The sequence below is a fragment of the Muntiacus reevesi genome, chromosome 11 (assembly GCF_963930625.1).
Source record: "Muntiacus reevesi chromosome 11, mMunRee1.1, whole genome shotgun sequence".
Classification (NCBI taxonomy): domain Eukaryota; kingdom Metazoa; phylum Chordata; class Mammalia; order Artiodactyla; family Cervidae; genus Muntiacus; species Muntiacus reevesi.
Window position 1 is genome coordinate 81,221,315 of NC_089259.1, and position 23,123 is coordinate 81,244,437.

The following is a 23,123-nucleotide window of genomic DNA, read 5'->3' on the forward strand; positions in this document are numbered from 1 at the left end:
TCGGTGTAGGAACGCTTGCAGACCACTGCCCTGGAGTCAACGGCAATAAACTAGTTAATGAAAGAAGCTACGTTCAGAAGTGTGCACACCGTGATGGCGCTCCTCTTAAAAAAGGGAAAAATAAAAGTCTAGTTTTTATTTTCTCTGTGTTTTCAGAAACACTGGACGTGTGTGAGCGAGTAGTGATAGAGATTTCCTGGGGTGGTGGGAGGGGGCGCTAGGAGGAGGGGAGAGGTTTCTCAGAGCTTCTCTTTTTATATATTTTTAAACCAGGTGAATATGGTACTCAAAACTGTATTAAACGGTTTTCTTTAAAATACAGGTTTAACACATTTGTCTGGACTCCCGCTGGTGAGTTCCAGGTGTGGTGTGGACCCCCCTGAACTGCGTGACCTCTGTAAAGATGGGGTGCTCTGTAGCCAAGTGGGGTTCGCACCTGCTCCTTCCCTGGTGATCTCGTGAGTAAGCACCACGTCCGTGGCACGCGGGTGCTGTCCCAGGCCAGGGGCTGGGCAGTCTGTGTTGCGTCAGTTCCCCTGAGGCTAGATCAGATTAAATTAGATGCCCATTTCACAGGGGAGCATGCTGAGGCCTGGGAAAGGTGCCCCAGGCTCACACTGAGTAAAGACAGAGCTGGCGTTCAGACCCAGCTCCACGTCACTCCAAGCTCTGGTCTACGGGCTGCCGAGGCACCCCCTGCCCCATCCCCGGGCAATCCCCAGAGAGGGCGGCCTCGGGGAGGAGTGGGGGAGGGAGGCCTAGACTCAGTCAGCACCCCCGGCACGTCCTGGGTGACGTTCCAGGTCATCTTTGTGAAAAGCAGCAAGAGTTGCATCCCATCTCTTCCCGGCATGCAGCCGCCAGACTCGGCTCCGTGGAAACTGCCGTGTGTCCCCAAGCGTCTGGGGATGGACCGCAGTCTGCCGGGCGGGGTAGCGTGTTCAGTAACCCACGTGGGAAAGGGCCAGGGCTGCCAGCACCGAACAACCCCGACGGGGGCTGCAAACCAAGAGCTCGATTCTTCTGGACCCCAAGTGGGGTCCAGGAGTCTCAAACCAGGGTGTCAGCGGGGCGGCTCTGGGCGGGAGCCGTCTGACCGCTTCCAGCCTCCGGTGGTCGTGGCGTCCCCACTTGTAGACGCGTCTCCCCCCCTCCACCTCTGGTCCCGTGGCGCTCTCCCTGTGGGACTCCATCCTCACGTGGCGTTTCTCCTTTTCTCCTGAGGATCCTGGTCACATTCGATGGGAGCCGAGCAACTCCCGCAGGACCTCATCTTATCTCAGTATACCTGTGACAACCCTATTCCAAAAAAGGTCGCAGTCACAGGTAACCAGGACGTGAACACAGCTTTTGGGGGAGCACTACTCAAGCCGAAAGAATAGAGCATCATCGGAGGCTGGAAGTTCCGTGCAGCTGGTTTAGACGAGGGTCTGCGCAACAGTCATTAAGTTGCTGCTTTACTAAATCTACGTTTCAAGAACATGTAAATGGGGTGAGGCCTTGGACAAGAAGCCTTTCTTTCATCATGCCCTTCGCAGGCAAGGATTCAAATGTTGCCCCCAGAAGTTGAGAAGAAAGTGAAAACAGGTTTCAATCCAGCGAGCAGGACAAAGCAGAGACGCAGGGAACAGTCGGTCAGGAGAGAGCCCCGGGCCCCCGCCGGGCTGGGAAGGGGGCGCGCGTCCCCCCAGGCCGCCGAGGCTCCCGGGAGACCGCGTTTTCCGAGAAACCGAAGGCCAGGGGTGACCTGGGTTGGTCACAGGACTCTGCAGGAGGCTGGCCTTGGACGCCCACCCTGGCGCAGCCCACGGTCACACGGTTGGGTCTGTGAGGGGAAGAAAGGCTTCAGTAGAAACTGCAAGAGCTTTTCTGGGAAAGAGTCTGTAAATGCAGGCGACAGAGAGCCGGCGCTGGACGCCTTCTTGGGAGCCTTTGGCTGGCGGAGGCCCCAGGACTCCGGCTGGTTCTGGCAGGAGGTGGGAAGGCCTTTCTTGGAGACAGCTGACGTTGCTTGCTAGTTAGAATCTCAGACAAAAGGCTGCTGGGTTTTTTGTTGTTGTTTCTTTTTTTAATGTAATTCACTATTTTTTTTTTAATGTGGACCTTTTTTTTTTTTAATCACTGAATTTGTTACAATATTGCTTCTGTTTCATGTTTTTGGTGTTTTGGCCACAAAGAATGTGCCATATGAGCTCCCCGACCAGAGATCAAACCCACGCCTGCACTGGAGGGCAAAGGCGTCTTAACCGCTGGATCACCAGGCAAAACCTTAACCGCTAGGTTGCCAGGAAAGCCCCCAAGGTCTGCTGTTAAAGGCTGATGGTGCCTCTTCAGCTTGACCAGATCCAACTTGACAAGAAGTTGCTGGTGGGCCCCAGGCATGCCCAGCTGAGCCAGGGGACCCCGCCATCCCGTCTGCACCCCCCTCCCCGGGCAGACGGTCTCACAAGGGCAGCCAGGAGGGACGCCGAAGCAGAGAGAGAAGGAAAGGGTTCTCCCGGCGCCCACAGCGGAAGCCGGGGGCTCTCTGCCGCGGGCAGAACTTGTATCAAAGACGAGGTTCGCTGCTGGTGTCGTCAGGCCAAGCCGCACCCGGGCCTTCGTGAGCCATTCCCGACTGTCTGCCCAAGACAGCGCTCCTTCGTGAGTTCCGAGAAACAGACTCCCTGAAACCGTCTCGAAACCCAAGTCCTCTGCCCGCTTTCTTTCCGTGGCGTCTGCAGTTCAAACCCCTGTGCGTGCTCCCCAGGCCTCAGAGTCAGGCTTGAAAGGATGGAAACCCACGTGCACCCACCCCAGGCGGTATATGTTTGCTCAGGGAGGTGGCCGCGGCGTGGGGGCCTTCCAGGGGGTGACACCCACTCCAGGGCCTCAAGGAGAGCCTGCGGTGGACAGAAGTCGCTCAGGGCCCACCTCCGGGAACCTGGGAAGGCATCCTGCTCCCTGCCTTTCCACGGAGCAGATCTCGCCTCCGGGAATCCAGGAGAACGCCTCTTGTTGCCACTGCGGAGGCTGAGTGTGTGAAGAACACACGTCTGACCCGGCCTCGCCCCCGGGCGCCCGGGATCAGTGCGGTCCCCCTGCCTGGCCCAGGAGCCGAGCTCATCCGCTCACAGCTTTCACAATAGCAAGGCCAGTGATGCTGTCAATTTGCTTATAAGACCCCACTTCAAAGCCGGAGATCCGATGGGATGATTGAAAGGCAGAGGAATGCGGGGAGAGATGATTACTATTGATAAGGCACCCCCCACCCACAGGACACCACAGCGATGCCTCCAGGGGCTGTTTCTGAAAGAAAGGCTCAAGAGGATGCAAGGGGTGTGTGTGTGTGTGTGTGCGTGTGTGTGTGCATGTGTGTGTATGCATGTGTGTGTGCGTGTGTGTGTGTGTATGTGTTGTCGTTGTTGTTGTTGTTATTTTCAGCAGCTTGAAGGAGAAAACGCTGCCCTGGATTTCTCGCCTTCTCTGGGGAGCACTTGAACTTGGAGCCAGCCCCCAAGTTCTGCACCAGGCTCCCCATCCTAACACCCGTCCCCCGAGAGCTGAACGCACACTTTGCCGTCCTGACCTCCTCCGTACAGAACAGGCTCGCCAAGGACGCCTTTCTGTGCACAAAGATTCTGTGTCGGTCAGTCCATGCTGCGGAAGAAAAGGATTCTAAAAATCTCAGCAGTTTCTATGAACTGCTTCTCACACTCACAGACCCAGGGGGGCCTGAGAGTTTCTGCTCCGCCGTAGGTCAGCCGGCCAGGCTCAGTCTGCTCCACGTGGTCAGCACCCCTGACGGGCGGCCCCGAGTCACGTCTCCTCCTGGCGAAGGTCAGGAGGGCAGGGAGCAGAGCAGCTGGGCCCCCGAGTCCTCCATGCAGAGCGGGACCAATCCCGCCACCAGGAGGAGCACCCACTGAAGTGGAGGTCCTGCGTGGTCCCCGCGAAGCGTCCAGTCCGGGGAGGAAGCGAGTTCTCGGGGGCAGGGATGGACTCAGCCTCATGACAGAGGGAACACGGGGAGGGCCCCCCGGTAACTACAGGGACTTGACCTCCTGAAGGGACGTCCCAGGTGAGAATAGTAGTAAGGAATCTGCCTGCGGTGCAGGAGCCCCGGGATCGATCTCTGGGCCGGGACGATCCCCCGGAGGCGGGCATGGCAACCCACTCCAGTATTCTTGCCTGGAGAATCCCATGGACCGAGCAGCCTGGCGGGCCACAGTCCCTGGGGTCACAGAGAGTCGGACACCACTGAAGTGACTGAGCATGCACGCGTTTTCCTGTTAGGGTGGCAGGGCTGATCTTTAACACTGTGTCAGGCAAGGATGTCACAGCAGGTAAGGAAAAAGACCAGCAGCTGTTTCTGCGCCCACGTTCACGCCCTCTGCTGCGTAGCCTTGCACCCCTGCGGTGGTCTTTTGTTGTGGACTTGAACCTGTGACTTCCTCCGGGCCATCTCACCAGGGTCTTGGTCTGTCCCGGCTGCTGTCACAGGAGACTGCCACCCCCTCACCGTGGCGCGTGGCTGGGAGCGGCAGGCGCCCTCTGCCGTCTGCCCGGGAGTCTCCCTCCACCTTGTGAAAATCCACGCAGACGTGTTCAGCCGCGCCTGGGTCTTTGTGACCCCACGGACTGTAGCCCTGCGGACTCCCGCATCCACGGGGATTCTGCAGGCAAGAACGCTGGTTGGGTGGCCATTTCCTCCTCCAGGGGATCTTCCCGACCCAGGGATCGAATCCACCTCTCCGGCATTGTGGAAACACCTCACAATTCTTTATTTGTTAGATAGCTAGTTGGTAAATACATACCGTCTGCCTGAATTGGCTAGCAAGGCCTGCTTCAAAACATTCTGCAGACTTTTCCCATTTGCATCAGAGAAATAAATCACCGTGGGAAACACGTCTGCTCCAAGCTAGCAGGGACCATCCAGGTCAGGGATGATAAAATACGGAACTGAACTTCAAAAGTCACCGACTCCGCTGAAAACTGCGAGTCTAAAAAAGGCCTCTCCTGATCGCGGCCGAGTGACTCAGTTTCACTGTGACTCAGCTCCGCTCGCGGCCCCCGGGGAGGGGGCGGGGGTGGGCAGCAGCAGATGTGCTGCCGTGGGGTGCAGAGCCCCCAGAGGAGGCGCAGCTATTTCTGGCGGGTAAATGAGGACAGGGCGTGCGTGCGGGTGTGAGCTCAGGAAGCACAGCCTGGGCGTTAATGAGAGGAAACACCCCCCACGTGGAGGCTGCCAGTGATTCAGAGCCCAGAAACGGCCCCCTCCCCGCCGCGCCTGCAGCCTGGCGGGCCCACAGGTGACCCAGACCCAGGGGAGCCCCCCGCTGCTGGCAGGAGCTGGTCGCCCCGCGGGGAGGCAGGTCTCCCCCGCTCCCCGCCAGCTCCAAAGTGGGCTAGGAAATGGTTTCCCTGGCCCAAGGCTGCCTTTTCAACTTGCGGAACAAACGCTAAGCTTTAAACAAGCCCTACATGCAAGGTTGCTACGGTCGGGTCCCACCCTTTGCGACCCCATGGACCATAGCCTGCCTGAATCCTCTGTCCATGGGATTCTCCAGGCAAGAATATTGGAGTGGGCTGCCATGCCCTCCTCCAGGGGATCCTTCTGATCAAGGGATGGAACCCCCATCTCTCATGTCTCCTGCATTGGCCTGCGGGTTCTTTACCACCAGCGCCATGTGGGAAGCCTCCAGTTACAAGCAAACGTGAGATGCCCTGAGTACCAAGGAGACTTTGGCCTTGAGACGGGTGGCCCAGAGGCTTGGGTCAGGGCGGGCCGCTTGAGTGGCCGCCCCGCTCCGTCCTGTCTCGCCAGGCCGAGTGTGGAGGGGCAAGGATACTCTGGAGGGCGAGGCACCATGGCAACCCCAGAGGAAACCAGGTAACCTGGACTCAACATCGCTTCACACCTGTTCTGACGAACGCAGAAGCTCTACTGGACCAGTGGGCCGTGTCTGCATCTCAGAGCCGGGAGACGCCTGCTCAGCCCGCTGGAAGAGAACGCTCTCTCAAGACAGGAAGACTCATTTAAAGAAAAAACAGGCTGGTGAAACATTTCTCTCCATGTCCTAAAGGGAAGAGTCTCAGATCTCTGGCATGAAGGATGATGGCATGGTGGATGATGGGGTGTGGTTTGGAAGCAGAAGAGTGGACTGCAGAGCTTGACGATCATTGCAAACCGGGTGTCCTGCAGCCCCTAATGATCCAGTATTTCCTGTGTGTACATCTTACCTTGTCAGGAGATGTGGGTTATACCACAGCCCCTCCCAGGGGTTCAGGAGAGCATCTGAAGAAACAAGAGCAGGTTTCACAAACGCTTGACGATCACCTTCTCAGGGTGCGTCATTGCCTCCTAACGAACCAACAGGGAGACTGAGGAATCAGACAGATACAACTAAGATGGTGGAAAGGATAAAGCGCTACTTACGCACTGCCTGAAAACACCTTAAATCGGGAAGGCTGACGAGGATGAGAAGACTGGGGCCTGATTGTCACACAATCCCATGTACTCAAAAGGGACCCGGGGACACCTTTTAATACCGCAGAGCAATCACCTCAGATCTAATCAAACTAAACGCTTTCTCTGCATCGTGTGAATTGAGCTCAGGGAAGGTTCTCATGCAAGTCAAAAGGAGGCCAAAGAGAGATGTATCCTCAGAATGACCTAGAACAAGGAGTGACAGGAAGATGTGGAGTGAGGAAAGGACCCTCGCACTCTTCCCAGGAGGGTCTGTGCGCTGACAGCGCCCCCGCCTCGCCTGCAGCCTGGATGGGACATAAACCTGGACCCACAGCTCAGACTGCACACTTCTCACTTCATCTCATCCCTCACGGAAGCATCTTCCAGCAACTCTCAGGATCCTCAATTGCAACCCAACCCTCAACGCAACTCCCACCTATTGTAAGACTATAGTTTTCAGATCTATAACCTCAGTTCACACACTTGACAAGTGACAGGTTCCTTCCACAGTGAGGTTTTTTTAAACATAACATTTCTTAAGGGCTTCATATTATTCACTTTCATTTATCCTGTACCTAACCTGGGATCTGGTGAACAGGAGGCATACGGTGTATGAATGAGAAAGTGGGTGATGGAAGGGTGAAAGGGTGGATGCAGAGAAGGATGGATGGATGAATGGACAGGGTGGGCGGATGGGAGGAGGGATGGGAGGATGGGAGGATGGGTGGGTGGATGGATGGGTGGATGGGAGGATGGATGGAAGGATGGGTGGGTGGATGGAAGGATGGATGGAAGGACGGGTGGGTGGATAGGAGGAGGGATGGAAGGATGGGAGGATAGAGGGAAGGATGGGTGGATGGATGGGGGGAGGGATGGAAGGATGGGTGGGTGGATGGGAGGATGGATGGGAGGATGGATGGGAGTATGGGAGGATGGATGGGAAGATGGAAGGATGGCTGGAAGGATGGGAGGATGGATGGGAGGATGGATGGGTGGGTGGATGGATGGGTGGATGGGAGGAGGGATGGATGGGTGGGTGGATGGGAGGAAGGATGGAAGGATGGGAGGATAGAGGGAAGGATGGATGGATGGATGGGAGGAGGGATGGAAGGATGGGTGGGTGGGTGGGTGGATGGGTGGGTGGATGGGTGATGGCTGCCTAGATGGACAGATGGGAGAGAAGGGGGGAGAGATTAAGGAGAAGACCATACTTTTTTTCCTTTGTAGTAATTTCTGTAAATGACCCAGTCCTTGACTCATCTGGAAGAACTACAAAATAAATATGACCTAAGGTATGCAAAGCTTACAAATTCATTAGTGGCTCATGCAGTAAACCTTCCTTTGAGGTTTCTGTGGCAAAACTAGCAACAAATTAATAAAAGCTTAATTTTTATACAAATAGTTTTATTACAAATTTGAATTTTTAAGAAATACACATTTAAAGGAATTACACAGAAGGCCTTAGTAGTCTTAAAAACGTTTTGGAGACTTGGAGTGAAATGTCATTTCAGGCACAGTGGTCCGATTCTGCTCCCCTGCAATCCATTTGCTCCCCTGCTGAAGTCTGAACACAGCTCACGAGAACCCAAGGAAGTGCCTGAATGTGCCTACAGGTGATGACACTGGCATTCTGCTTGGACAGAGCTGCTTCTCACACCAGGCCGCAGAACGCGGGTGCTCCTAAGATGAAGGCCTTTCAAGGTTGTTGCTTTTGAAGTCAAGTCATTCAGTTTGTGATTAGTGTTTAAAACCCTGAAGATATTTCATACAGAAGAAAAACAAGAAGCTCAAAGGACATGTCTCCCTGTAACAGACATCACGTCCGTGAACCTGGGTTTGGCTTTGGCAATACACAACTTTTGGTTTCGAGGTGAACAATGAAAACTGGTGTTTCACATTTAATACCCTAGTGCTTAAAAAATCTCTGTTAAAGGACAACACAGGCTTTTAAAGGAAGAAACTATGAAAGCTTTATTTTAACAGTGGAAATGAAACTACAGCTTGACCTGCCTAATTGCTGACATCTATATAAATTACTAAAATATATATATATTTCCTTTCTGCCTACTTTGGGGACCACCTTGATTCCACAGGAAATCCGTGATTTCTGCAAGAGCAGCTGCATAGTACCACACGGAGCAGAGAGACTGACATTTTTCTTTGGAGGGAGGGGGCGGTCGGAAGACAGGGCTGCCGGCCCGTCCTTCCACTGGGAGGGCCCGGCCGTCGGCTCCACGCGGCTAGTACTTGGACAGACCACGGGAACCTGCATTCTGAGACCGCTCGACAGTGACCCAGCAGACCACGCATCTGGGGGTGGAACGGATCTGTCAGGACACGGGAAGGCCCGGGGCCGCCCCCAGGATGGAAGGCCCCCACCCCTCCTAGCACCCTTGGTTTCCTGGTGGGTCTCGCGTCACACAGGAGCGCACGGACTCAGGACAGACATGCTCTTTATTGCATCGGGAGCGCCCGGGGGCTTCTCTACAGGCAGCTCGTCGCGGACGTGGCCGTCCTTCAGCAGCAGAGGCCAACGAAGCAGGGGGTGTTAGTCTGGCAGGTCCCTATCAGGCACCCTACGGTTTTCGTATGGACAGTGAGGTACACGGGCTATATTTCTAGAGCTCGTTGCGGTTAGGAGGGGGGGGGAGGAGGGTAGCACCATGTTGTGACGCAGCTGCGGGCCGGCTCGGCTATGTCCTCCGCATGCATACTTGGCAGCGGCTGATGTGGGTGCGCAGCTCCCCGGCCTTCAGCGTGGACGGCGTGGGCTTCCTGAAACGCAGCACGGGGCCGGTCACCGCACGGGCCTGCCTGCCGCCGGAGACCCCCGGGGACCAGCCCCCGCCCGCCCGTGGGCACATCCCGCAGCCCGGCAACGCCGGCGAGTTATCACCGCATCCCATTCCCGGGGCGTGAGGGCGTGCCTAGCGCCACCCAGGTCGGCCTGAGCCCAAACTCTCAGCCACTGTCCACCACAGACCCCCACCCCTCCTCACCCCCGCCCCACCACCTCCTCAAATGCCAGCATCAAACTTCTGCTTTCTCAACTCGATTATAAACACCCCCAGGCTAAGAAGATACTCTTCTCTGGGACACTTCACACACACACGTCCGAAGGGCGTGTCCAACTCTTTGCGACCCCATGGACTATACAGTCCATGGGATTCTCCAGGCCAGGATACTGGAGTGGGTAGCCTTTCCCTTCCCCAGGGGATCTTCCCAACCCAGGGATCAAACTCAGCTCTCCCGCATTGCAGGCGGATTCTTTACCGTCTGAATCACCAGGAAAGCCTGTATAATAAGAGTACCTTGTCCGAAAATTGAGGTGGTTTACATTAGCAAAGTTGGTGAAAATCCTAGTGCCCCCAAATTATTTAAATGCATGGGAAGTCACCTAGTCTTGTTTAAGAAGACATTTGAATTAATTGTACCAGGCTGCTGGTTTGGGGGAAAAAAAAACCCCATTGTTACCTATTTACCCTATAATGGGCAGCCTCAGGAACTGGTGCTCATTTCGGTAGCTAACGGTTAAGTCAGAGTTGACGACAAGTTCCCAGAGGCCTAGAAAGTGTCCTGTGAGTTACGAGAAAGGCCCCTGGCTCTTTTCTGATGCTTGGAAATTTACAAATAGTGAAGATGCTGCTTCACCCTTATGATCTAAGCTAGAAAGAGGCAGGGTCACAGCAGAGGTCTGCAGAATGCTCTCCAAAAAGGTAAAGACAGAAGCGCTTATTTCCAAGGCTGAGATGTCCTTATTTGGGGGAAAGAACAGTAAGTAATTGTTCAGACCCCTCGGCGTCCCGCGGCAGCTCCAGCAGGTACTAAGAACAGCATAGACGCCTCTTTATGTCCAGGATGGACTGGGCCCCGCTCCAGGCTGACTTCGAGGTCAGCGGCCACTCGAGACCATTGTTTTAAAGGGGAAATTTTGTTAGAGGAAAAGAAAGACAAGTCCCTCCCTATCTATTTTGGCTGCAATTTGTGCTGAAATTAATTTTCCTCCGTGCAGGCCTAAAAAATAGTTACTGGCGACTCACTACACATACGTTCAGTTCAGCCTTATAGACACCGGGAAAACCAATCTATTCGCTCTCTGCTGATCAAAGGCACCACGTCTAAAACGATTTGAGTTGTTTTAATGATGCTGCCGTGGATTCACTTTGGAAAACAACCTTTCCTCTTTCATGCTTCTTCAGCAATGAAGGAATGAAGCCTGTCACCTGAGCTCCACCTTTGAAAACGGTCTCGGTTATTCACCCGCATAGAACAGACTCACAGATTCATTCTTCCACGTGGAAGAAGGACTATCCCTGAACTGTGGCAGAACTGTCTCTGGGACTCTGCATGGGTCACGGGTGTGGATCATGGCTGATTGTAAAGAAAAGTCACCGAGGGGAAGGGGCCAGAGCCACTTACTTGAACATCTCGCTCCGCTCTATCGTGGCGAGCCAAAAGCTGTAAGCGTTGGCGTAGTAATTGCAAGTTCCGCGGCCGTGGCACTCGATGAAGGGGGCGCTTCTGAACTCCTCCAGACACGAGCCAGGGGAGGCGAGGGCCTGGCCAGAGCCTTCAGCCCCAGCGCTGGTGTGCTGCGGGGAAAGGGGACCATGAGTCAGCGGGGATCGGGGTGCTCCCCCCGGCAGAGCCGCCCCTTCTGCCTCCTGCGGACACACACGGGCACCCACGCCTCCCTGTGGCCAGGCCCCTGGGGACGCTTCGCAGGGCGTCCCAGCAGTGAGGGCGGGAGCCAGAGAGGAGAGGTGGGGAGGTGATGGGCGTGGCTCTGGGGCAAACACTCACCATCACGAAGGAGTAGCCGATCCAGAGCGAGGACCAGCCGGTGGGGCACTGGGGAATCTGGATGGTCTGGCTGTGCACGGCCATCACCATGGCCGGAGCCTCACACACAGCGCACCTGCGGCGAACGGAGCCAAGACCCTCAGTCGGCGCAAGGAGCCCCACCTGCTCACCCCTCCCAGCACCCGCTCTGCAGCCCTGCCCCCAGCCTTGCCGGTCCAGTGACATCGTATCAAACGGAGCAGGTGCCCCTGCTTGGACTCTGAGGCCCAGGGCCTCTCACTGGTTTGATAGAGCTGCCTCGGTGTTAAAATATTAAACTCCCAGCCACACTCAAGACTTGTCATCTCTCCACCTGCTCTCTTATAAGGGGAAGGCAACCCGGAGCCAGGTTGTAAGAGGGCCCGTCTCCCGGGGGAGCTGGGCCGCAGGAGACGTCTGTGTCTCCTCTGCGTACCGCAGCATCCTCTGGCCTTTCAGCGATGAGCACGGACCTCAGCAAACACACGGAATGCTCAAGGAAAAGGAGATGGTGCATTTCAAGGGCCAGTGCTTCTGGAACATGGCGATCTGTTTTAAGCCCTGAATCATCTTCAGTGTAAGAACATTTGCTGAATTACAGTAACTGAGAAAAACAGTGAACCCAGGGCCGGCGGTCCACATGTGCCTCCTTCCAGAGGCCATCCAGACCTGGAGCCAACAGACCAGTGAGGGGACCTGCCCGGGGCTGGACCCAGAACGTTCTGACTGGCTCCTGCTGTACTAAGGGACCCTCTGATGGGGATCACGGTTTGTTAAAGAAATAAATGAAAAACAGCAGTAACTACATTCACGTCACAAATGAACACGGGGCTAACAGTGCTGACAGATGACTACAAATGATGCTAATAACACACCTAGCTAGGCTGGAACATTTGCACGGAAATAGATGAGAAGTGGGAACAGGCCTGAATGAGTCACTCGGCTTTCCCGGACGTGTGAGTCTGCGTGTGTGTTGTGCTACTTAGATCTTATTCACACAAATGCAGATGAATTAAAGGGCTCAATTAAACAACAGTTACTGAAATTGGCCCCGCACAGCTGCCACCACCTGCCTGCCAGGCCTGGGAGCAGACACACAGCACGGGGGAAGGTGACTCATGTCAGCCTCTGCTGGGCTCCGGAGTCAAGCTGATGCAGAGACGTGGTCTCAACCCCGTCAGATGGGTGTTATGGGACAGAGAATCGCAGGTTTAACGAGCCGCGTCGTCCCTTGAAATTCATACAGTCTCATTCTCTGTATTATTCATGAGAATCTGAGACAACAGCTAGTGCGTGCATAAGGCAGAATTAAGGCTCAGTTCTTGCTCTCAGACCAGTGGTCTGTCCTCTAGAGCAATTAAACAATCCACAGTTTTTGATGCCTCACATCTGCAGAAAGTCAGAAAGTACATAGAAAATTGAGGCAGGATGACAGCAGAAGACTTGCTACTCTTTCTGCTGGAGAGGAAAGGTTTTGTGTTGTTAATTCTACAATTAAGCTTTAGGACGTCCCCAAAGGAAAGGCCTTGGAAAGAACTTGTGAATTTTAAGAGGTCGTCAGAAGCCGCCAGGTTAAAGTGACATGGGCGCTGGGTGCCCTGGAGGAACAGGTGGCGTGATCACAAGAGGGGAGGCAGATACATGCGCTTTCAGAGCGGTGACGTGAAGGATGTGACTTTTGAGGTCTCTTCAGGCCCAGAGCCTGTGGGTCAGCTAACAGGGAGCTGTGAACACCCTGAAACGGGCGGCCCTGGGGCATTTAAACAACTCATGACGACAGGCCCACAGGGAAGAGCAAGTCCCAGGCCCAGTCAACTCCCGGACCGGTTTCCGGAATGTCCTAACCCATCCCAGAGCCCCCGCGTCCCAGCCAAATCAAGTCAGTGTCAAGTTTGCCAAGACGGTAAATAGGAAACAAAAACGAGAATCACGATCTACCTGTCGTCCACGGAAAGCTAAACAGAAACACAAAGGTGGTTAGTTCTCGTTCTCGTGAACCTGAGACAGTTCTGAGCAAGAAACGTCTTGACGCAGAACAGCCCACAGGCACTCCCGACACGCAGAAGGACTCTGCGTTTGGAGAGGGGCCTCTCGGGAAGCTCCCGTTTTAAGGTCCAGGAGGTGAGTTCTCTTACGGCTCAAAAGAAAACGGTTGCATATAAGGCCTTCAAAAACCTGACTTTTCTCATAGGCCTCTCCCAGCCTTTCTGCTCCGGATGCACATGGTAGGTTCTTTTTAAGAAGACTGATCTGGACCAGCCTTCCATGTGATGGAGCCTCAGACCCTGTAACTGGCTGGCCCCCTCGAAGCCCGCAGTGACCATCTGGGGACCGGCGGTCACCTCGCACCCAGCCCCCACTTCTGGCTGCAGACACCCCTCAGCCAGCACTGTTACATCTTTCCTCCTGTTCAGAAGCTGCTAGTTCCCTAAAAGAAACACAGAAAAGCTTATGTTCTTTCTCCTTCTCACTCTGCTAAGGCAAACTTGTCCCGCCTTGTCATTCTTTTTATCCTCCGTTATCTTCTCGTGTGGAAGACTAGCTTCTCAGTGAAGCAGATTCATACATTTGCCTCTGTTCTATTACTTGTGAGTGCAGCTAAGGAAGCAACTTTTTAATTAGAAGGAAAGAAGCAAAGATAAGACAACTGTGTACTTTTCGGTCATAATAATTCCAATTTCCCATTTTATTTCCTACCAGGCAGATTCTGGGGGACTTGAAAACATACCCCAGACATTAATTAGTGTGGAAAGCACTTAATTTGGGAAGTCACTCAAACATATGCATTCTCAGTGGGGACAATATTACCTTCAGGGCGGAAAAACTGGTGTAGAGGGGGAGAATAAGAAAATTCTCAGAACATACACATGTTCTAATGGACACAATACATCAGTATAGCCTTCTTATGTACGTGGCACAGACATACTCTATGTCCGAGGTGTTACAATTTCTTGAGGACTCCCTCACACCCATAGTTGAGTTCCTACATTAAGTGCCACTGAACTGCACACTTTAAGATGGTCACGATGGTAAATTTCACGTTATGTGTATTTTACTACGATCAAAAATAAATTTTTTTTTTTTTAATTTCATGGGGGTGGGGAGTGATTCCAAAATATATATATCTTAAAAGACTCCTCACAGAGAGATTTATTTAAGAAAGAAGAAAGCAGTGAAGATGTTCCCACGTTTGTGGGTATTCCAGAGACACTGCTTGCTCGTGGCGGGGAAGGTGCTCACCCCGGCGAGTCACACGAGGTACGCGTTCTATCTCACCCAGGGTTTGCGTTAAAATTTGTAAGAGGATAACTGACTCTGACAGCCAATCCTCTGCATGGCTGATTTCTATCGCAAAGCTCAGGTATCACAATCAGTAAACAGAATGGCAATGAATTGAATGTTTGGGGGGAAAACGGAAAAACACAAGAATGACCTCCGCCCTGAGGACGCCCTGAGTGCGCCTGCTGCGACAGGCTAGACTCACCTGCTGATGAAGGGCCGGATGCTGTCCCCGGTGATGGGCGCCATGGACATGGGCATGGGCTCCGGGGTGGACAGCCAGTATGAGTAGTCGTTGCGGGAGGCGAAGTTGCAGACGTTGTTGATGTTGCAGAAGAGGAAGGGCATGGTGCTGAACTTCCGCAGGCAGCTGCCCGCCGTGCCTGCGGGGAGGGGGCCTCGGCTTACCCCTGACAGCCCGCCTCGCTGCAGGCTGCCAGGGCCAGCCAGCACAGACACACATCCACGCGCCACACGCGTGAAGACGGAAACAGACACGCTTGGAATTAAAGACAGACAGACATCCACCCGACACCTCCGTTAAGATGCAAATAGAGACGTTTGAAATTACAGAAAGGAGGAAACAAACACAGCTAAATAAACACACTGGTATGGCTGGAAATGAGCATTAAATTAAAAGCCGATAGGAGACTGTCAAGAATTTGCAGGACGTTTTGCTGAATGGAAACAAATGGTTCATCAGGAGAGAGAAACCTTTTCCTGAACTGAACTCCAGAAGGAATTTAATGTGCAGCTCCTTCCACAACAGCCGAGTAACTCACTGAACAACGTTTCTGATGAAACGCAGAGCCGTCTTTCTACATGTTCCCAACCTCCGTGAAAGTTAGAGGTAGGTGCACAACATTAAAATATAATTTGGAGGAGCAGGTCCGGAGGGGACTAAGAAAATGATGACAAACACGCGATCCTCTGTCCATCTAAACTTACAGGACAGAGATGAGAATATGCAAAGGAATTTTGGGCAGGGTGACGTGGACATTTTTTAATAAGAGCAACAGTAAAGCTGCTCTGTTTTAAGATGAATAATGCAAACTGTAGAGTGTTTACTTCAGAAATCTTGATCCTATCTGATCACTCGAGGAAGAGGTCAAAAGTTCTATTAAACTTTTTTAGAGAGTCAGCCTCTACAATTGCCTGGCTCCCCATTAGTAATCTGCTGGCCTTTGGATGGATGGCCGTTTGGTAAGGATGGAGGGAAACAGGGCTCTTCCCCTTCACTAGGTCTTGGTGACACCCGAACCACAGGCCGGGAGAGGAACGCAGCCCAGCACCACCCAGCAGCGGGGACGATTGGCCTCACACGCCTGCGGGCTCACCCAGGTCCTGGCCGTGAGCCCGCTCGTTGCCTTGCACGTAGAGCAGAGAATACCCGTGGTAGAGGATTTTGGTCCCAGGAGGACACTGGGGGTCGTCTGTCGTCTGACTGTGCCGGGTCACGAGGAAGCCGTGATCGACAGACGGGGTGCCCGGGGGACCCATGGATCCCGGCAGCCCGTCAGGGCCGGGCGGACCGGGGAAGCCTCGTGGACCTGCAAGACGGGAGAGAAGCCACTTCCTTAGTTACGCGCAGGCAAGACGGCATGGCCACCGACAGCCACCGCCTCCGCCTGCAGCCTCGGCCGCCCCTCTCTGCATCCCACCTCCGGACGGGTTACAAGCACCATGCTTGGGGCAAAGAGAAACTCAAAGAGCTCAGTTCGGTGATAAATGGAATACGTGAGAACACGGATACAGGAATAAATGACGTGATCTGCATTCTCACAGCACTGGGGCTCCTGTGGGCGAGGATTGTCATAGAAGTTTTAAAACAACCTCCTCTGAAGGTAGCTTCCCAGCCTCAGTGGCCCCAGGCCGCCTGCAGACACAGGGCGGGGAGGAAGCTCCCTTGCAGGGTGTCCTCCCGTCTCTGGGGGCAACCACGTGGCCTGCAAGTCTGCCCCAGGGCCCGCTGCTGGGCTGGGCCCTCCGAGCACTCAGCAGCACCTTCGGCCTCCGGCTTCTCAGCCGTGATGGGACCTCTGAGTTCCTGCCTCTCGGGAAGCAGCTCAACCTGAACCCGGAGCAGCCAGCGGCCTTCTGGCCAACGCGGCGTCATTATCTGCTCCCCTTGCCGGCTGCTGCAACGGCGATTTGAGCCACAGACCCTTAGGAAAACGTACAGGGCCGTCTACCGGCCTTCTCTCAGTCTCGTCCACCTCTGAGAGACACCGAGCTTTGACCAACGTCTGTCTCCCGACCCAGAAAAGAGTGATGACAATCCTCAGCCCCTCTGGAAGATTCTGTTTCTCCTAAGAAACAGACTCCTTTGGAAGTCTTTCCAGAAACGCTTTCTTCTGCAGGTTTTCGCGTGCGCGGGCCTGAGGCTTCGAACCGGAAGATGCGGCAAAGGGGCAGTGAGGCTGGGAGGAGCAGCACACCTACCCGGAGGGCCGAAGGGCCCGGCCTCTCCCTTCTGGCCGGGGGCGCCGTCGAAGCCGGGCTCACCCGGGGGCCCAGGTAAGCCCACGGACCCCGTCACACCTGAGCGAGAGGAGAGAGAAGTCAGGATCTGCTCGTGGAGAGCCATCCGCGGGCCGCACCTCCTCCTCCCCTTTGGAACTGTCCTCTCTGGCCTCTGCAGATGCCAGCACAGGGCCTGGGAATACAGGCGGGAAACTCTCCAGAAGCCCGGAGAGTTGACGCGCATGCCGCACGGGTCACGGCCAGACCGACCCCCCGCACGGGGTCTGCTCGTCACGGAGCTGGGGGTTCTCCCCGGCTTCTCCCTGTTTCTGTTGTCACTGTTCGGCAGGCAGTTTGGGGAAAGGCAGGCACGTGGGGGCTCGGGGAGATTCGATGCTTTTTCATCTTCTCAAGTGTTTCCCCTCGACCTTATTCTGGTGACTCAGATAACGTTCAAGCTTCAGACTTATTGACGGGGTGGTTCTTCTGTCTGCACGTGTACACTGCTTTCTTGGGGCATTGAACCTGGAATCTCCATGATGTTCACTTTCTACTCTAACTGTTATCCTTTTTCTTTATTTTCCATTCCCACCCCTCCACAATAGCTTATAAAGTGGGGACTGCTTAGCTCCAAGAAGCAGAAAGCGTCTAGGTTACAGTGTCTGGAATCATAAGGATTTGCACAGATCCCGGCCAGTCGGGCAGAGCCTCTGGGCCGCCGAGGAGAGCACCAATTCCCGGGGTGATTCTGGGCCACTGCGCCCTGCCACCCCCCACCTCGTGGCCGGGAGAGGAGGTTCTCCCCCGCCCTCACCCACGCCGTTCTAAGCGAGCACAGCAAGGCTGAGCTGTATGTTCCCCCAGCTTCCCCGTGCTTCATTCTGTCTTTTTTCATGTCTGCACGTGTGGACAGTCACCCAGTCACGCCTGACTGCGACCCCGTGGACTGCAGCCCGCCAGGCTCCTCTGTCCACGGGATTTCCCAGGCAAGAGTACTGGAGTGGGTTGCCATTTCTCCTCCTCCAGGGGAACTTCTAAACCCAGGGATCGAACTCGCATCTCCTGAGTCGGCAGGCGGGTTCTTTACCACCAAGTCACCAGGGAAGACCTTCTGGCTTTTTAGGCCCCTTTGAAAACTTCACGTGGTTTTGATATACATTAAAGCAAGATAAGAAAGTCACCTTCAAACAGGAGTTTACATAGTCAGCACCCAGACACTGACCCGAGACACGTGGGTAAAGAGGGAAGCTCGCCCACGTCAGCCCCCTCCTGGCCCCGCGCCCCCGTGACTGCCCAGCCAGCGTATTCTCACCTTGCTGTCCTTTCGGGCCTGGAGGTCCCTGAAGCCCTTTCAGACCCGCGGGGCCCTCGGGCCCCGGGAGCCCTGGTTCCCCCTTGATGATGTCGAACGGACCTGGGGGGCCCGGGGGGCCGGGAAGACCTGTGGGAATCAAGGCGGCCACCAGTCAATTTCACCGTCAGCACTCGGGGCAGAAACGGCGTCTGACATGAAACCCAGCCAAAAGCAGTGCTTCTCAAAAGGACAATCCCGATCAAACACACGAGTCAGCAGACACTCACAAGACACGGATCTGCTCATCTCCATTATCTAACCTAAAATCCTGCATCCTCGGGACGGGAAGAGACTCAGGTCACCAGTATCAACTCTCCACTCCTCTCTGGACGCCCTGACAGACCCTCCCTGCCATGAAGTTCAACCCCCCGAGGGCCTCGCCTCCCACCTGGGGAGCCCCAACACGTGAAATTAGGATGTTTGTCCTCATCTTTCTTCTGAAACCCGCCTGAATGCACACCAGAGCCACTGGTCTTAATTTTTTAATGATGACTGAACGTAACCCTCTTCATACTATTCATAGATGCTGAGAAACATTGATGGCGGGGGGAGAAGGGGACGACAGAGGATGAGATGGTTGGATGGCATCACCGACTCAATGGACATGAGTGTGAGTAAACTCTGGGAGTTGGTGATGGACAGGGAGGCCGGGTGTGCTGCAGTCCAGAGGGTCGCAGAGAGTCAGACACGACTGAACGACTGAATTGACTGAACTGAACGTAACCCTCCTGCTGCCTGAACGGGTCCTGAAACAGGGCGCAATCGTGAGGCGTTTCGGGTCTTCCACAGCCTCCCCCCCTCCCTTCTCTCACTCCTCACACATTTCTCTGTTTATTTTTTCCCCTAATCATCCACATCCCTGTGCATTATGGTTACTAACTCCCTCTATCAAGACATGGTCTTCAAAACGAAACGCAGCCCTAGAAGTGAGCTCTGGCCCGTGGAGGCCAGGGCAGGATGGCGATCATCTCCTTCCCAGACCAGCCGCATCTCTGGGGCCGCTGGGCACGCCCCGCTCCCCGTGGAGAAGCCACAGCAGCCCTTTTCTATGAAGGGCTCCGTGCTGTCCAGCCTGCTCGTGCAAGCCGCGTTTCACTCCTTGCTTTCACAGCTGATTTCCGTCTGCCCTCAGGGCCTGTGACAGTCTGCGAGTCTTGAGCCCCTCACCCCCTCTGTGCTGGATCGACCTCACACACAGATGGAACCAACCTGGCTTCCGGGACAGACCGCGGGTAGACACGTCCACTAGACTAGCCACGCACAGCAACAACCCCAATAGCGGCCCGAGCGTTGCTGGTCGCTGTTTCCTGACGACCACATCCCCTTACCTTTAGTTCCCGGGAAGCCTTGGTCTCCTTGGTCACCTTTAACTCCCTGCAGGCCGGGGAGGCCTTTCTGACCTGGAGGAAAGTAGAAGATATCGTCCTGGCACAGAATTCCAACAGATATCCGTGTGCGTGAACACACGCAAGTGTCGGGTTGGCCAAGAGGTTCATTCAGGTTTATTCTACAAAACCTTATTAAAACCTGAATGAACTTTTAGCCAACCCGGTATGTACATATATACACAAACATTTACACAGACGCTCGTGTGTACTGCATATACATACATATACACGCCTACAAACACACATGCGTACATTACACATGCACACACATGTACACATGCACAGACACACACACACAGTGAACATGTTTCCAATTTACGCTCCTGGAAGAAAAGAGCACTCCTTGTAGTCAGCTACGTAAAACTTTTGATGAAACTCTCCTTTCTGAAACCCCAGAAGTCACATTTTTCCAAACACGTAGCAAACCCTAAAACAATCGCAACCAGCGGAGGGGCATGCGACTCTGCTTTTGGTAACGATCCGGTTCCCACGTGTCCCCAGTTAGACCGCAAGACGCTTGCAAGCTGAGAACTTGCTTTATTCACCTTTCACTCACATGTACCTGATTCTTCAGTTAAAATCACATTGCCTGGAAGCTGGTAAGCACCCAATAAATATTTGCTTAAAAAATTAATGAATGGCCCAAATACCCCATGATGTCTCATCGAGGTGCCAGTGATCCACTGGTTCTTAGGAAGGAAATCAGGATGTCTTTATACACCCAAGCATGAGAGTCTACAAATGGGGCTGCCATCCAGAAAGGGCGTTTTAATGTGAAGGGGATAGAATCTCGTCCTGGCCATGCCAATCTATCAGCAGGCAGCGCCAGGGTTGGAGCTCTAGTGGCAGGGAAACGCGTCTTCAAGCAGCATCGCCTTACGTCTTACCTTGAAACCCTGGAACTCCTGGAAGTCCCATATCACCCTTGGCTCCTGTGATTCCTGGAGAGCCGCCAATGCCCTAGACACACAAGAGAACGTCAATCGGGAACTGCTCAAGGGACATAAGTCTCTCAAGTAGGCGGCAGTGGGGAAGCCAAGACAGCCCCTCTGTGTTCTGAAAGTGGCTTTGTGAACAAATGGGGCCTCGTGGTTTATTAAAGATGTAAGAAGAATGACAAAACCTCTGTGTGTGCTTAAATCAGGACGCTGGAAATGGCAACACTCATTCATTCACTCTGTCCCTTCTGCTCTCCATCTATGTGGTCAGTTCCAGGAGCAGGTGTGAATCTGACATCCCACTGTCCCCACCACACAACACGATGCCGTGAACAGAACCGAAACCCCCTAAACATCTGTCGTGGCAACATCTCAACACCAAAGAACCTTCCTGGAAAACCTTCCTCCCGACACTCAACCATAGTGATTTTTCTTTAGAACTGACTTTGTATCTTGTCTTAAAAGAGCTTCTAAATATGGGGAGAGGAATGTTAAAAAACTGAAGAAGGATCATTTTCCTTTACAATATAGTGATGTTCTTGCATTTTTAAAATATTACCTTAATTTCTAGATATTTCAACACAGTTGTTCCTTTCACAATATATAAAAAGTTGTGTTGTTTCTTACTTATATTTATTTCTTTGCTTTATTTTAACAAGGTAACCAAAATAATATGAACAAGTATTTGTAGATATGTATACATATAATCCAGTAGTCACATATGGATGTGAGAGCTGGACCATAAAGACAGTCAAAAAACTGATGCTGTCAAATTGTGGAGCTGGAGAAGACTCTTGAGAGTCCCTTGAACAGCAAGGAGATTAAACCAGTCAGTCCTAAAGGAAATCAACCCTCAATATCCATTGGAAGGACTGATGCTGAAGCTGAAGCTCCAAAACTTTGGCCAGCTGATGCAAAGAGCTGACTCATTGGAAAAGACCCCAGTGCTGGGAGAGATTGAAGGCAAAAGAAGAAGAGTGTGGCAGAGGGTGAGATGGTTGGATGGCATCACTGACTCAAAGGACATGAATCTCAGCAAACTCTGGGAATAGGGAAGGACAGAGGGGCCTGCAGCCTGCAGGGTCGCAAAGAGTCAGACACGACTTAGCAACCAAACAACAACATACATGTAATGCACATGTGCACTCGTGGACGCAGACACTGAAAACGGCACTAGGAATAGAGTGCATGTTTCTGTGTTACCGAGGCTTTCTTTCTGTATCATTTGTACGTAGGTTTTTAAGCCAGGCATTGAACTATATTTTAAGCCAGGCATTGAACTGTAATTTCCAGTATTGTAACATTTCACGTCTGATGGTTCATGTAAAACTAGATTGTAAGAACTGTTGTTAAGAGCTGCCTACCGTGATTACTTGCCAGAGAGAAGGGACTGATTTAGAGAGGCTCTGGGAGTAGAACATACATGTAATGCATGTGGATACACACATACACACACACACAAAGGATTGTCTTTTGATCCTTTCCAAAAACAGGACCTGTCATTGGACAACTCACCGGCATGCCCTGGAATCCTGGGTCTCCCTTGGGCCCTGGCGCTCCCGGAGTGCCCGGCCAGCCTGGGTTCCCCTTGTCACCTTTCAGCCCATCGAGTCCAGGGAGGCCTGGAGGCCCCATTGGTCCCGGATGCCCTAGTGGGAGACACAGAAGACACACACTTGAGGTTGGAGGGTGGTCTGATGTACAAGTGGCATTAGACTGTGCTTGTAACGATGCCACCCAAGTGCCCCCAACTGCCCGAGGCAACATCACATTAAAGCAGCATGAGCCCTGAAGACCCCGAGTCCTGGAGGGAAGACTCTCAACAGGCCGTACACGCTGCTTCAAACAGCCAAACTCAGAGGCAGTGTCCCGCGGGCCCTGGGCTCAGGGGCGGCCGAGTCGCCCTGCAGCCCCGCCGCGCAGGGGGACAGAGGTCGCGCCGGTTTTAAACCCCACCGCGTGTGGCCTTGCGGTCCAGCCCTTCTTGTGATGTCCTGCCTCCCTCCCCCAGCTCCCCGTTGTGCATACTAAGTTCCCCGACAGAAAGGACACGGGAAGAGCACCAACAGAGGCCCAAGAGACGCGGCCCAAAGTCTTCAGCAGTTTCAAGGGGTAAAAAAAAGCTGCCAACTTCTCAACAGAAGGCTCATTCAAGGCTCTGATTATCCGCGTTACACCCACGTGCGTGTGCCCCTCTTCCGGCCCCAGCGCTGAGCTCCTGAAACACCCCTACCTGGCAGGCCAGGTTGTCCTTGCGGGCCGCGGTCTCCTTTGGGCCCCTCTACCGCGCGGCCTGGGGTCCCTGGCAATCCCGGCTGTCCCTGTGGTCCCGGGGGACCCATGAAGCCTTGCTCTCCTTTGGATCCAGGAATTCCTGGGCTCCCGGCTAATCCTGGGAAGCCCACGTCGCCCTTTGAACCTGAACAGTA

At 53.8% G+C, this 23,123-nt stretch overlaps 1 protein-coding gene across 1 annotated transcript in view; it reads right to left on the reverse strand.

The window, feature by feature from the left end:
- Positions 1–7,838: 7,838 nt before the first annotated feature.
- The window catches only part of COL4A1 (collagen type IV alpha 1 chain), a 132,697-nt gene continuing 117,412 nt past the window's right edge, over positions 7,839–23,123 (reverse strand). Inside the window, exons 42-52 of the mRNA XM_065902162.1 lie at positions 22,928–23,113; positions 22,210–22,343; positions 20,644–20,716; positions 19,697–19,768; positions 18,327–18,455; positions 16,994–17,092; positions 15,889–16,101; positions 14,757–14,934; positions 11,255–11,369; positions 10,871–11,043; positions 7,839–9,226 (exon numbers count right to left, since the gene is read on the reverse strand). Coding sequence (XP_065758234.1) covers positions 9,145–9,226; positions 10,871–11,043; positions 11,255–11,369; positions 14,757–14,934; positions 15,889–16,101; positions 16,994–17,092; positions 18,327–18,455; positions 19,697–19,768; positions 20,644–20,716; positions 22,210–22,343; positions 22,928–23,113 — 1,454 coding nt within the window. The 3' untranslated portion in view covers positions 7,839–9,144. The remainder of the gene's footprint in view (positions 9,227–10,870; positions 11,044–11,254; positions 11,370–14,756; positions 14,935–15,888; positions 16,102–16,993; positions 17,093–18,326; positions 18,456–19,696; positions 19,769–20,643; positions 20,717–22,209; positions 22,344–22,927; positions 23,114–23,123) is intronic.